Genomic DNA, 14204 nt, shown 5'->3' with positions numbered 1-14204 from the left:
TTTTTTTTTTTTTTTTTTTTTTTTTTTTGGTTCCATATGAAATTTAAAGTAGTTTTTTCCAATTCTGTGAAGAAAGTCATTGGTAGCTTAATGGGGATGGCATTGAATCTATAAATTACCTTGGGCAGTATGGCCATTTTCATGATATTGATTCTTCCTATCCATAAGCATGGAATGCTCTTCCATTTGTTTGTGTCCTCTTTTATTTCATTGAGCAGTGGTTTGTAGTTCTCCTTGAAGAGGTCCTTCACATCACTTGTAAGTTGGATTCCTAGGTATTTTATTCTGTTTGAAGCAATTGTGAATGGGAGTTCACTTATGATTTGGCTCTCTGTTTGTCTGTTATTGGTGTATAAGAATGCTTGTGATTTTTGCACATTGATTTTGTATCCTGAGACTTTGCTGAAGTTGCTTATCAGCTTAAGGAGATTTTGGGCTGAGACGATGGGGTTTTCTAAATATACAATCATGTCATCTGCAAATAGGGACAGTTTGACTTCTTTTTTCCTAATTGAATACCCTTGATTTCTTTCTCCTGCCTGACTGCCCTGGCCAGAACTTCCAACACTATGTTGAATAGGAGTGGTGAGAGAGGGCATCCCTGTCTTGTGCCAGTTTTCAAAGGGAATGCTTCCAGTTTTGGCCCATTCAGTATGATATTGGCTGTGGGTTTGTCATAAATAGCTTTTATTATTTTGAGCTACGTTCCATTAATACCGAATTTATTGAGAGTTTTTGGCATGAAGCACTGTTGAATTTTATCAGAGGCCTTTTCTGCATCTATTGAGATAATCATGTGGTTTTTGTCTCTGGTTCTGTTTATATGCTGGATTACGTTTATTGATTTGTGAATGTTGAACCAGCCTTGCATCCCAGGGATGAAGCCCACTTGATCGTGGTGGATAAGCTTTTTGATATGCTGCGGATTTGGTTTGCCAGTATTTTATTGAGGATTTTTGCATCGATGTTTATCAGGGATATTGGTCTAAAATTCTCTTTTTTTGTTGTGTCTCTGCCAGGCTTTGGTATCAGGATGATGTTGGCCTCATAAAATCAGTTAGGGAGGATTCCCTCTTTTTCTATTGATTGGAATAGTTTCAGAAGGAATGGTACCAGCTCCTCCTTGTAGGTGGTTGTCTTTTTTTGCTGTCATAATAGTATCCTTTGATGTACAAAGTTTTAAGTTTTTATGAAGTTCATCTATTTTTTTCTATTGTTGCTTGTGCTTTTGGTGTCATACACAGGAAATCATTGCCAAATTCAGTGTCATGAAGTCTTTTCCCTGTGTTTTCCTCTAGTATTTTTATAATTTTAGCTATTACTTTAGGTCTTTGACCCATTTTTGAGTTAATTTTTGTATATGGTGTAAGGTAAGGATCTGTATTGGAGTTCTTCAGAAAAGCAGAACCAATAGGCTTTTACACATATTGAATTTTACACTTGATAGACTACAGTATCATGTAAATACAACTTTTGTATATACTGGGAAACCAAAAAATTTGTGTTACTCTTTTTATTGCAATATTCACTTTACTGCGATGATCTGGAACTGAGCTTGCCATATCTGTGAGGTATGCCTGTAGATGGATCATGTTTTTTCAGGCTTTTTCAGTCCAGTCTACCAATCTCTTTCTTTGATTGGAGAGTTACATTTGAAATTATTTAAATTTGAAATAATTACTGATAAGATAATAAAACATATAACTTTAGGTCTTATATTGTTTTTGTTCCTTAATTACTCTATTACTACTCTTTTTATTGAATTTTTTAGTATGCCATTTTGATTTCTTTATTAGTTTTCTTTAGTGGAGTCAGGCTTGCCTATCCTTGTAGTCCTGTGTTGATGTCTATGCATTTAAATAAGTCACTTCCAGTTTTTATGGACTTGTTTCAGCAGGTAAGGACTTTCTCCTGCCTGGTCCCTGGGTGGACAGGACTGCCTCCAGAGCTACAGTTCAGTGGGGCTGCAGCCAGGTCATGGGACTGCTTATGTATTAGATAGTCAGCAGGCTGTTATGAGAATACAGGTTGGCATGGCTCCTGCCTGGTCCCTGGACAGATGGGACTGTCTCTAGGACTACTATTGAGTAGGACTGGAGCTGGGTTAAAGGGCTGCTTCTGTGTCCACAGTCAAATGCACAGTTTTGGTGGGTCTATTCCTGGGGAGCAGGTAGGTGTGATACCTTCCAGGTCCTTAAACAGATGGGACTTCCTCCAAGACTACACAGACAAGCAGGCCTGGAGCCGAGACTCCAAGGTACCTCACTTCAAAGAGCTGCTCTTCTCTCCAGATCTTGGCCCTCATATTCTGGCTGCTTTAACAGTTGCCCAAATTAATTTATAGATTCAATGCTATCTCCATCAATCTACCACTGACTTTCTTCAGAGAATTAAAATAAAAACTACTTTAAATTTCATATGGAACCAAAAGAGAGCCTGTATAGCCAAAACAATCCTAAGCAAAAAGAAAAAAGCTGGAGGCATCATGCTGCCTGACTTCAAACTATACTACAAGGCTACAGTAACCAAACAGCATGGTACTGGTACCGACACAGATATATAGACCAATGCAACAGAATAGAGGCCTCAGAAATAATACCACACATCTACAACCATCTGATCTGTAACAAACCTGAGAAAAACAAGCAATGGGGAAAGAATTTCCTATTTAATAAATGGTGTTGGGAAAACTGGCTATCCATTGCAGAAAACTGAAACTGGACCCCTTCCTTACACCTTATACAAAAATTAACTCAAGATGGATTAAAGACTTAAATGTAAGACCTAAACCCATAAAAACTCTATAAGAAAACCTAGACAATACCATTCAGGACATAGGCATGGGCAAAGACTTCATGACTAGAACACCAAAATCAATGGCAACAAAGGCCAAAATTGACAAATGGGGTCTAATTAAACTAAAGAGCTTCTGCACAACAAATGAAACTACCATCAGAGTGAACAGGCAACCTACAGAACGGGAGAAAAATTTTGCAATCTAACCACCTGACAAAGGGCTAATATCCAGAATCTACAGGGAACTTAAATAAATTTACAAGAAAAAAACAACCGTACCAAAAAGTGGGTGAAAGATAGGAACAGACACTTCTCGAAAGAAGACATTTATGTAGCCAACAAACATGAAAAAAAGCTCATCATCATTGGTCATTAGAGAAATGCAAATCAAAATCACAATGAGATACCATCTCATGCCGGTTAGAATGGTGATCATTAAAAAGTCAGGAAACAACAGATGCTGGAGAGCATGTGGAGAAATAGGAATAGTTTTACACTGTTGGTGGGAGCATAAATTAGTTCAACCGTTGTGGAAGACAGTGTGGCGATTCCTCAAGGATCTGGAACCAGAAATACCATTTGATCCAGCAATCCCAGTATATACCCAAAGGATTATAGATCATTCTACTATAAAGATACATGCACACATACGTATATTGCAGCACTTTTCACAATAGCAAAGACTTGGAACCAACTCAAGTGCCCATCAATGATAGACTAGATAAAGAAAATGTGGCGCATATACACCATGGAATACTATGCAGCATAAAAGAGGATGAGTTCATGTCCTTTGCAGGGACATGGATGAAGCTGGAAACCATCATTCTTAACAAACTAACACAGGAACAGAAAACCAAACACCGCATGTTCTCACTCATAAGTGGGAGTTGAACAGTGAGTATACATGGACACAGGAAGGAGAACATCACACACTGGGGGCTGTCATGGGGTGGGGACCTAGGGGAGGGATGGCATTAGGAGAAATGCCTAATGTAGATGATGGGTTGATGGGTGCAGCAAACCACCATGGCACATATATACCTATGTAATGAACCTGCACATTCTGCACATGTATCCCAGAACTTAAAAGTATAATAAAAAAAAATTCTGCAAAGCCTTCAAATAGATGTTTTTTAAGTCCAGTTTTTGTTTTTGTTCCTAGCATTAAGACCGCCTTGCTACAAACTAGCTCATCATAGCTGGCATTGGAAATTTCACATAGTATTTTTTTTATACAGAAGATATGTTCAAATGAGGTTCCAAATAAATTTTACACATTGCATTTGATTGATACGCCTCTTAAGTCCTTTTTAAATATGGGAATCTTTTTCCTACCTTTCTCTTATTGTATTTGATTTGATGAAGAAACTGGGTCATTTATCCTGTAGAGTTTTCTGAATTTTCCTGATTGTAGTCCCATGTTGATATTTAACATGTTGCTCAGTCTCCTGTATGTCTTATAAACTGGTAGTTAGAGCTAGAGGATTGATAATAAGCATCACTTCTTATTTTGGTTATGTTTTACAATAATAAATAGTTAATGCTCTTTGTTTTCTACTCCATAGTTTAAGATTGAGGTGTGTTTACTTGTCAGCCAGCATCTATTATAAAAAGTTTGCTCCCTGAATATTTTTACCTAACATTTTAATAGTCATTGAAGATCATTGCTAAGATGCATTATTTCATTTGAGGTTACAGTGGTAATATTTTGTTACTCATTTTTACTGCTTTTATTTTTAATTTGTTTTCCTGAAAGAATGTTATTTCAGTGCTATTTAAAAATATGATTCACACTTTCTCCTTCACACTTTGAAGAGATACCATTTCACTCCAGAGACAGAAACACTGAACAGAAGAGGCTTGAAAACTGTTTGAGTCCTCTTAGTACCCACATCAGAGACTTTTCACTCTCACTTTATTTGATCTCTTTGACTCCAGATTCTAACCAACAAGAAAGTAAGAGAGTTTTATACCTAAAATTGCTATATCATTCTCCAACCCAGGAAAACAGATATCACTTTGGGGAACTTCTTAAATTATACTTCTACTTTATTCTAGTCATTCGTGTTCTATATGGAGGCACTAAAGGTCAAGGACTCTGTATTACCTATTTCTGTATAATAAATTACCCCAAAATGTAGTGGCTTAAAACACATACATTTTTTATATCACGTATTTTATGGATCAGTAATTTTATATCACAATGTTGTGGGTCATTTTTTTGTGATACAGCTTAGTTGAGTACCTCTGACTTAATTAAGGTTTTTCATGAGGTTGTAGTCAGTATCAGCCAAGGCTGTTGTCATCTGCTCTCCTGAGGGTAGGTCCACTTCTCACCTCACCCACGGGAACTAATAGGATTTGGTTCCTCCCTAGCTGTTGTCCAGAGGGCCGTCCTCAGTTTTCTGTCACTAGGGCTCTCCATCGGGCAGCCTCAGCATGGCAGCTGACTTTCTTCAGATGAGAAATAAGAGAACAAGAGAGAGCTCTCTTTGTAACCTAATTTCAGATGTGATGTCCCATCTCTTGTGCTGTACTCTTTCCATTAGATGCAAGTCACTGTCTAGCCTGCGCTCAAAAGTGAGGGGTTACAGCAGAGCGTAAATAGCAGGAGGCAGGAATGACGGGGGCCATCTTAGAGGCTGTAGTGTATACCTGACAGCAGCCATGCCTTTGAAACAGTCCACATTATCAGAGTACTTTTTGCTCTTTGGTATTGAAAATAGCCTCTTTTTTATTGAAAGTCTCCAACCTATCTGTGTTAAAGGGCTTACTCTCTGAACAAAGCTAGCTTTATTAGGCAACTATATCTGTAATGATATTAGAACATTTTATTTCTTATGATACACTCTTTTAATTTTTTCTTGTAGCCCTGGTTGTTGCTATGAAACAGCTATGACAAGATATTTTTATCATGGCCGTACAGAGACTATGCGGTCATGCACAGTTGAAGCAGTCAGGTGGTGCCAGTCCATGCAGGATCCTTCTGTCAGTGTGAGTATTGGAAAAGAAAAAACGCACAAGATTTGTTGAATTGTTCTAAAGGAACTGTGGTCTTTGAGTAACTAATTTCTTTGCTTCAGTTTTCCTGGATCATTAAAATACTTTGAGACATCTTTTTGAGGTTTTTAAAGCATTTGTTCATTCACCAGTTAAGTGTGTACTTCTTGGAAAGACTAAGAAACAGGGAAGGCGGGAAAAGGACCCCATTTGTGTTAATTTCTAGGCAAGGGGTCTTCAGTACTTTAGGTATTTCAGGACTTCTTATTTACCTTTAGAACAACACTAATAAAGTGCAGAAGTTCCAAGGTGCCATTAAAAAGGAAGGTTTTCTTGATATGGTTGAATGTTTTTGAAATCACAGATTCTTGTTTCATATACTGGAACCAGGACAGTTGTATGCTTTGTTTCATACTCTTTTTTTTGAAGCATTTAGACAACAGCAAATTTCCTTCTCACTGTTATTTTAGTATTATATTTGTTTCTTTAGTTTTGCTAGATGTGGTTATATATGAGTGCCTGTATCTTAATTTTATAGAACTGTTTTATTGTCATTTGTTTAGTTATGCTTTCATTTTTGAAATCTTGCTTCTATCTTTATACTTGTTAATGTCACTTCAGTGCTGCCCACAAGTTCATAGTTTCCCATTCCAGGAAAGAAATAAGAAGCAGGACATACAGGGAAGAATAGGCGATAGAATAACTGAGGGAAAGATATAGCAGTATGTATTATAGATCTTCCTAGAAATCTTCTTTCCTCTGCCAAATTACCCAAATCCTAATTACAATGAGCTTAGAATTTTTTTCTAGTTGGGTTTTGCACAGCGTGTTATTGAAGTGTCTCTCGATTTTTAATACAGCCTCATGAGCGGCAGCAAAAGATGTTACAAGCTTTTGCAAAGCATAATAAAATGATGAAAGATTGTTCAGCTGGAAAAGGTACTTATGTTAAAATTTTTCTGACTTAAAAATCTCTCATGGTGAAAAATTTTTTTCTAACTTTAGATTTGGGATTTCATTGCAGGATTTGATCGTCACCTTTTAGGTCTCTTACTCATAGCGAAAGAGGAAGGTCTTCCTGTTCCAGAACTCTTTACGGACCCACTTTTTTCCAAAAGGTAATATAGTGTAGTATTTAACAACTTCATCAATTTTTTTATATGTTAAATGCTTTTTGGAAACAATATAAGCATCTGTAGGCCTAGTAAAATGTCCTTTTATTGTGCCACACAGCGGAGGAGGTGGAAATTTTGTTCTCTCAACAAGTCTGGTTGGCTATTTACGAGTCCAGGGAGTGGTAGTTCCCATGGTACACAATGGTTACGGATTTTTCTACCACATCAGAGATGACAGGTGAGGCTTCTCTTTTTTATTTGTACAGTGCTGTAGAGTAAGAAAGGTATTACTTTTGTCATTTAAATGCCTTTCCTACACTGTGATTCTTATATTGCCATCTGTCACTTGCTACATAAGTATCTGTTTTTTCCACTTAGGCAGTTAATGCATATTCATGTTTCTCTGTCCTGCTTTTGAGACACTTGTCAGATCAGTCCCTTAGGTGTTTTTATGCAGAACACTGTTTCAGGTCGATTCAGCAATCATATCATCATCCTCAAAATCAGTATACCCGTGAACATATTTGGTTTGTACAAGGTATTTTATAGTAAGCTCAGATAAAATGTTTAAATATATGGTGGTTCATGTAGTCATAGACAATATTAATGAGATAGAGAAAAGAGATTGGGTAAATTATACTTTTTAAAACATGTTTTACCAATTCAGATGCAGTTCATTTGGGCTGTGTGGAATCTGACTTACGTTTATGGAAAGAATGAGAACGAAAAGATCAAAACCCAGTATAAAAAAGAGTGGTGGAAAACAAAATAAAATGAAAGTGATAGCAAGGCTTGTAAGGTCCTTATTTATAGTCTGGCAGTCTCTTTACAGGGGACCTTTCAAAGCATAGTTAGTTTCGTAAAAATTATGTGGCTACGTTTAGCACTATGTGAATAAGAAGAGGGAAGGCTTGGAGGCACTGCAGATAGAATGTGAAAAATTGGAATGGTAATATGCATGACATTATTTCAGTTTCTCATACAATTGACCCTCGAACAACATGGGTTTGAACTGCATGGATACACTTATATGCAGATTTTAAATAAATGAGAAAATTTTTTAGAGATTGAGATAATTTGAAAAAAACTCAAAACTGTGTAGCTTAGAAATATCCAAAAACTAAAGTATTCATGAATGCATAAAATATATAAAGATACTCATCTATTTCATCATTTACTACCATAAAATATATACAAATGTACTATAAAAAGTTAAAATTTTTCAAAATGTATGAACATAAGCCCTTACAGACTTTATGTGGGGCCATTTGGAGTCGAGAGAAATGTAAACAAATGTAAAGATGCAGTTTTCAGTCATAATTGCATAAAATTAATTGTGGTACGTACTGTACTACTATAATAATTTTGTAGTCACCTCATGTTGCTATTGTGGTAAGCTAAAGATTAGTTGCAAGTATCTCCTTAAGATGTTATATAATGCTAGTCATCTCTGCATAAGCAGTTTGTCTCTTTAGTGGATCACAAAAAGTGATCTTTCGTGGTTCTATTCTCATGTATTTTTCATTGTGGGTAGTACAGTATTATAAACATTGAATAATACCATGGGACCCATATGTAGTGCTTCTAGTAATACTGGAAGTGCTCCCAAGAAGCAGAGAAAAGTCATGATATTACAATAAAGAGTTGATTGCTTGATAAGTATGATAGATTGAGATCTGTAGCTGCATTTGCCCATCATTTCAACATAAATAAATATAGTATGAGTACCATTAAAAAAAAAAAGGAAATTTGTGAAGCTGTTGCTGCAGGTACACCGGCAGGCATTAAAACTTTGCCCTTTTTGCAAAATACCTTTTGATCTCCAATTAAAAATGCAGCTTTTTTGTGGGTACAGGATTGCTATAAAAAGCCATACCTATGGACTCTACTATGATTCTAGAAAAAGCAAAGTTACTATATGACAACTTTAAAGGAAGGTGAAGGATGTAAAGCTGGAGAATTTAATGCCAGCAAAGGATAGTTTGATAATTTTAGAAAGAAGTTTGGCTTTAAAAATATCAAGATAACAGGAGAAGTAGAGGCAGCAGACAAGTTCCCAGACACCATTAAGAAAATCACTGAGGAGAAAGGATATCTGCCTGAACAGGTTTTTAATGCAGACAAATGTGCCCTATTCTGGAAAAAAAAAAATGCCACAAAGGACATTTGTTCATAAGAGAAGTGTGTTAGTCAGGGTTCTCTACAGGGACAGAACTAATAGGATATATATAAGAAGTATATAAGAAGCATTAACTCACATGATCACAAGGTCCCACAATAGGCCAGCTGCAAGCTGAGGAGCAAGGAAGCCAATCTGAGTCCCACAGCTGGAGAAGTTAGAGTCTAATGTTCAAGGGCAGGAAGCATCTAGCACAGGAGAAAGATGTAGGCTGGGAGGCTAAGCCAGTCTAGTCTTTTCACGTTTTTCTGCCTGCTTTATATTCTGGCTGCGCTGGCAGCTGATTAGATGGTGTCCTCCCAGACAAAGGGTGGGTCTGCCTTTCCCAGCCCACTGACTCAAATGTTAATCTCCTTTGACAACACTGTCTCAGACACACCCAGGATCAATACTTTGCATCTTTCAATCAAATCAAGTTGACACTCAGTATTAACCATCACAAGAAGCAAGCATCAGGCTTTAAGGCAGAAAGGGATAGGCCAACACTACTGTTTTGTGCAAATGCAGTAGGGTTTATGATCAGGACTGCCTTTGTCTGTAAAGCTGTTAACTTTGAGCCTTGAAGGGAAAAGATAAACATCAGCTGGTAGTTTACAAGAAGGCCTGGACAATGATAACCTTTTCTTCTGGATTGGTTTCTTTGATGCTTTGTCACTGAAGTCAGGAAGTACCTAGTCAGTAAGGGACTGTGTTTTTGTTTTTGTTTTTGTTTTTGTTTTGAGACGGAGTCTTGCCCTGTCCCCCAGGCTGGAGTGAAGTGGCACGATCTCGGCTCACTGCAAGCTCTGCCTCCTGGGTTCACGCCATTCTCCTGCCTCAGCCTCCTGAGTAGCTGAGACTACAGGCGCCCGCCACCACACCCGGCTAATTTTTTTGTATTTTTAGTAGAGACGGGGTTTCACCGTGTTAGGATGGTCTCAATCTCCTGACCTCGTGATCCGCCCGCCCTTGGCCTCCCAAAGTGCTGGGATTACAGGTGTGATCCACCGTGCCCGGCCAGAGACTGCCTTTTAAAGTTGTTTTGATTTTGGACAGTGACACTGGCCACCCAGAACGCCATGATTTAAACACCCAAAGTGTCAAGGTCTTTGGTCTACTTGCCCCCAGACATGTCTCTAATTCAGGCTTTAGATCGGGGGTCATAAGGACCTATAAGACTCATTACATACAGGACTCAATAGAAAGGATGGTCACCAAGGATTGTCTTTTACCCCAATGGAAGAGAGCATCATGAAAGTCTGGAAGGATTACACCACTGAAGATGCCATTGTTGTTATAGAAGAAGTCATGAAAGCAATCAAGCCCAAAACAATAAATTTCTGCTAGAGAAAACTATGTCCAGATGTACATGATTTCACAGGATTTGCGACAGAGTCAGTCTAGGAAATCATGAAACAGATTGTGGATATGGCCAAAAAAAAAAAAAGGCGGGGGAAGGTGAAGGGTTTCAAGGTATGGATGTTGGGCCAGGTTCGGTGGCTCATGCCTGTATTTCCAGCAGTTTGGAAGGCCAAGGTGGGAAGATTGCTTGAGACCAGGAGTTTGAGACCATCCTGAGCAATATAGTAAGACTTCATCTCTATTAAAATTTTTTAAAAATCAAGCACTATTAGTCACCACACCACAGAAATTAACAGAAGGTGACTTGAAGGAGATGAGTGCTTCTGAACCAGAGCCAAATGACGAGGAGGAAGACATAGTAGAAGCAGTGCCAGAACTGTTGTTAAATAATCTCACAGAAGCGTTCTGATTATTCAAGACTGTTTTTGATGGCTTTTATGACATGCACTGGACCCTTCTATGATAGGAGCATTGAAACTAAAGCAAGTGGGGCAAGGGTTGGTACAATATAGAAACATTTTCAGAGAAATGAAAAAGCAAAAAGATAGAAATTACAATGTATTTACATAAAGTTACACTGAGTGTGCCTGCCTCCCCTGCCTCTCCTTTTATCTCTTCTACCCCAAGATAAGACCATTGCATTTTAAATGTATTACATACTGATTGTAAAAAAAAAAAGTTAAATATCAAAAATACATAAGAATAAAGTTATCTACATTTCCATTACATGGCATAAGACTATAATTATATGATGCTCCCAACCTATAATGTATGTAGATTGTATATTTACACTGTAAATATTTGTGTCCTTTTTTGTGAATTTCGTTCTTATTATTTCAAGCAGTTTGCAGTGCCTTTAAGTATGCTTTGCGATATTTTGATGATTGTATAATTTCCAGTCTTAGGATTCCTATGATTTATCTAACTGCTTCTCTACTATTTTGTTTTTCTATCATTACAAATAATGTATAAGGTTATAAATGTATCCTTTCTCATTTCATCACACCATTGCCAACTCTAGTTATTATAAAAATTCTTTAGGCTAGGCATGGTGGCTCATGCCTGTAATCCCAGCACTTTGGGAGGCCAAGGTGGGTGGATCACTTGAGGCCAGGAGTTCAAGACCAGTCTGGCCAACACGGTGAAACCCCATCTCTACTAAAAATACAAAAATTCGCTGGTGTGGTGGCACACAACTGTAGTCCAAGTTACTTGGGAACCTGAGGCACGAGAATTGCTTCACACTGGGAGATGGAGGTTGCAGTGAGCTGAGATCATGCCACTGCACTCCAGCCTGGGAAACAGAGCGAGAGTCTTTCTCAAAAAATAGTCTTTACCCATTTGATAGGCAAAAAATAACATAAATTACTTGTTCACCTATGAAGTAAAACTTTTTTTATTGTTTCTGGCATTGTGTTCCTTTCATGAATTGTCTGTACATGTAGGAAAGGCTGTTCTTTATAATTTAGAAAGATAATTGAAATTGTTTTAAAAAATTGACACTTGAATAAGAACGGTTCATCTGTGGAGAGAAACATGTTTAGATGCTGCTAAATATCTGGGAATTCCATGCCCAGTGTAGCTGGAGAATGATTCGTGATCATGAATCACTAGGTGAAAACAAGGCAGGACTTCCTAAAGGTTTCTGTATTATCTTTCTGCAAATATAATCCACTCAGACATTGGTTTCATAATTATATACTGGGCCAGAGCATGTTCTTATTTTTATTTCTTTTTTTTTAATTTAAAGCACATGTTGAAGACATAATTTACTCTTTTTTTAAGTGATGTGAAAATTGCGTAGTTTTCCAGAAGCATTACATTGCACATTTTAATTTTGAGCCTAATTCATATTTTGCTATGGAAACTTCTCTCTGTAAAATGGAAGACTAGCTCTAAGTCAGGCTTCTCTCCTATTTATTTCAAGCTTCCCGGGGCCACTTTTCTCACTTGCCAGATCTGGGATTTCCTATTAGGAGTATCTCGAGAAAGATGGTAGAAGGCCTGACTTGATCACAAGAGTTTCTCTTTTTGACTATTCTAGAAATAGCCTTTCTCACCTATTATCCTTCCCTCCCGTTTTTTTTTTTCAAACTTTCTTCAAGTACTATACTCTTTAAAAACAGTTTAAATTTCATTAAAAACTGTAGCATGAATTTATATTCCAACTCATTCCAGTAGCACTTTAGGAAGGATTTTCTAGGAAGGAGGTTTTTTGTTCTGTTTTAAACGTAGTAAGACCTAGCTTCAGAGCACTTCAGAGCTCTAGCTAATTTGTTCCCCTTTGTCCCTAGGCTCTCGTCATCTAATGAATGAGGTGTTCCTTAGCATTATCTACAGATATGGCTTTACCTTCAGTTGTGTCAGGTTACATTTACCTAATGTCAGCAAGACTTCACATTTCATGTATGAATATCCAGATGAAATAAAGTCCTGGTTGTATTCACCATCACTATTTGGAGCCTTTTGTGTAATCATTAATCATTATTTATGCTTCACAGGTTTGTGGTGGCCTGTTCAGCCTGGAAATCCTGTCCCGAGACTGATGCCGAAAAGCTAGTTCAGCTGACTTTTTGTGCTTTTTATGATATGATACAGCTGATGAACATTACTCATCTTTAGAGATGAATCATCTATTAAGCACTTGCCAAAACATATCATTAAGCTGGGTGCTGGGAGTGAGTTGGTAATATGAGATGGGAAGGAATGTTGACTTGCTAACATTCCTTTAACAAGTTAAGAAAACTTGTTAAATGTAGAAATTAGTGGAATCATGCTCTCTAAATTTATTCTGCCATAGGAGGTAGAAATATTTTTAAGCTCCTCTGATGCAGCAGCAATGCAAATTATGACATAGTGAATATAGAACTATGCAGTATTTAAGCCTCAACAATCCAAATCTATAAATTTTAACAATGCAAATCTTACTCTAATTTTTAAGTATTTTTGTTGGTACTTACATGGGTTATAAATCCTCTCTCTGGACATCAGTGTAGAGTCCATCTTTCAAGCACTTTAATGTTTTTAGCTACCAAAGGGTATGAATTACATTATTTTATGCTAATTTCCCTGAAATCAGTGCCTTCTATGTTCACCACAGGGTTACAAGCCTGTTACGTTTGATGGGAAAGACCACTACACTTTAATGGTGATCTAAAATAACTCTTTTGGGCTGGGTGCAGTGGCTCATGCCTATAATCTTAGCACTTTGGGAGGCCGAGGTGGGAGTGTATTGCTTGAAGCTAGGAGTTTGAGACCAGCCTGGGCAACAGGGTAAGGTCCTGTCTCTACAAGATCAAAAAACTAGTGGGGTATGATAGTGCATGTGTGCCTGTAGACCAAGCTACTTGAAGGTTGAGACAGGAGGATCAGTTGAGCCCAGGAGGTTGTGGCTGCAGTGAGCTGTGATGGTGGTGCCCTTATGCTATAGCCTGGGCAAGAGAGTGAGACCCTGTCTCAAAAAAAAAAAAAAAAAAAAGAAAAATAACTGTTTTGAACAGACAAATTAGGTAGTAGATGGAGATGTATACCCTCTATCACACACACATAAAACTGTAACAAAATTCATTGTGGTGTATTATAATTAGTTTTGTGAATATAAAAATAAAGCACTTATATTTAAACTTGTTAGATTTTTAAAGGACTAATGTTGAATCAGATTATCAGAACTTTTTCCTCCTCGCTGTTCAATTTTGTAGTTTTTACTCTCAAAAAATGAAACTCCCAAAATTATATGGCTTTTTATGTTTGAATAAATGATTCATTCCTGTTTG

General features: G+C 37.3%; 1 protein-coding gene across 1 annotated transcript in view; it reads left to right on the top strand.

Moving 5' to 3' along the window:
* The window catches only part of CROT (carnitine O-octanoyltransferase), a 48477-nt gene extending 34273 nt beyond the window's left edge, over positions 1–14204 (top strand). Inside the window, 5 exon segments of the mRNA XM_025380869.1 lie at positions 5667–5790; positions 6657–6735; positions 6821–6914; positions 7030–7149; positions 12933–14204. Of these exon segments, the coding sequence (XP_025236654.1) occupies positions 5667–5790; positions 6657–6735; positions 6821–6914; positions 7030–7149; positions 12933–13053 (538 nt within the window). The 3' untranslated portion in view covers positions 13054–14204.

Source organism: Theropithecus gelada, chromosome 3 (genome assembly GCF_003255815.1).
Source record: "Theropithecus gelada isolate Dixy chromosome 3, Tgel_1.0, whole genome shotgun sequence".
Classification (NCBI taxonomy): Eukaryota; Metazoa; Chordata; class Mammalia; order Primates; family Cercopithecidae; genus Theropithecus; species Theropithecus gelada.
This window is presented reverse-complemented; position numbering and strand designations above follow the sequence as displayed.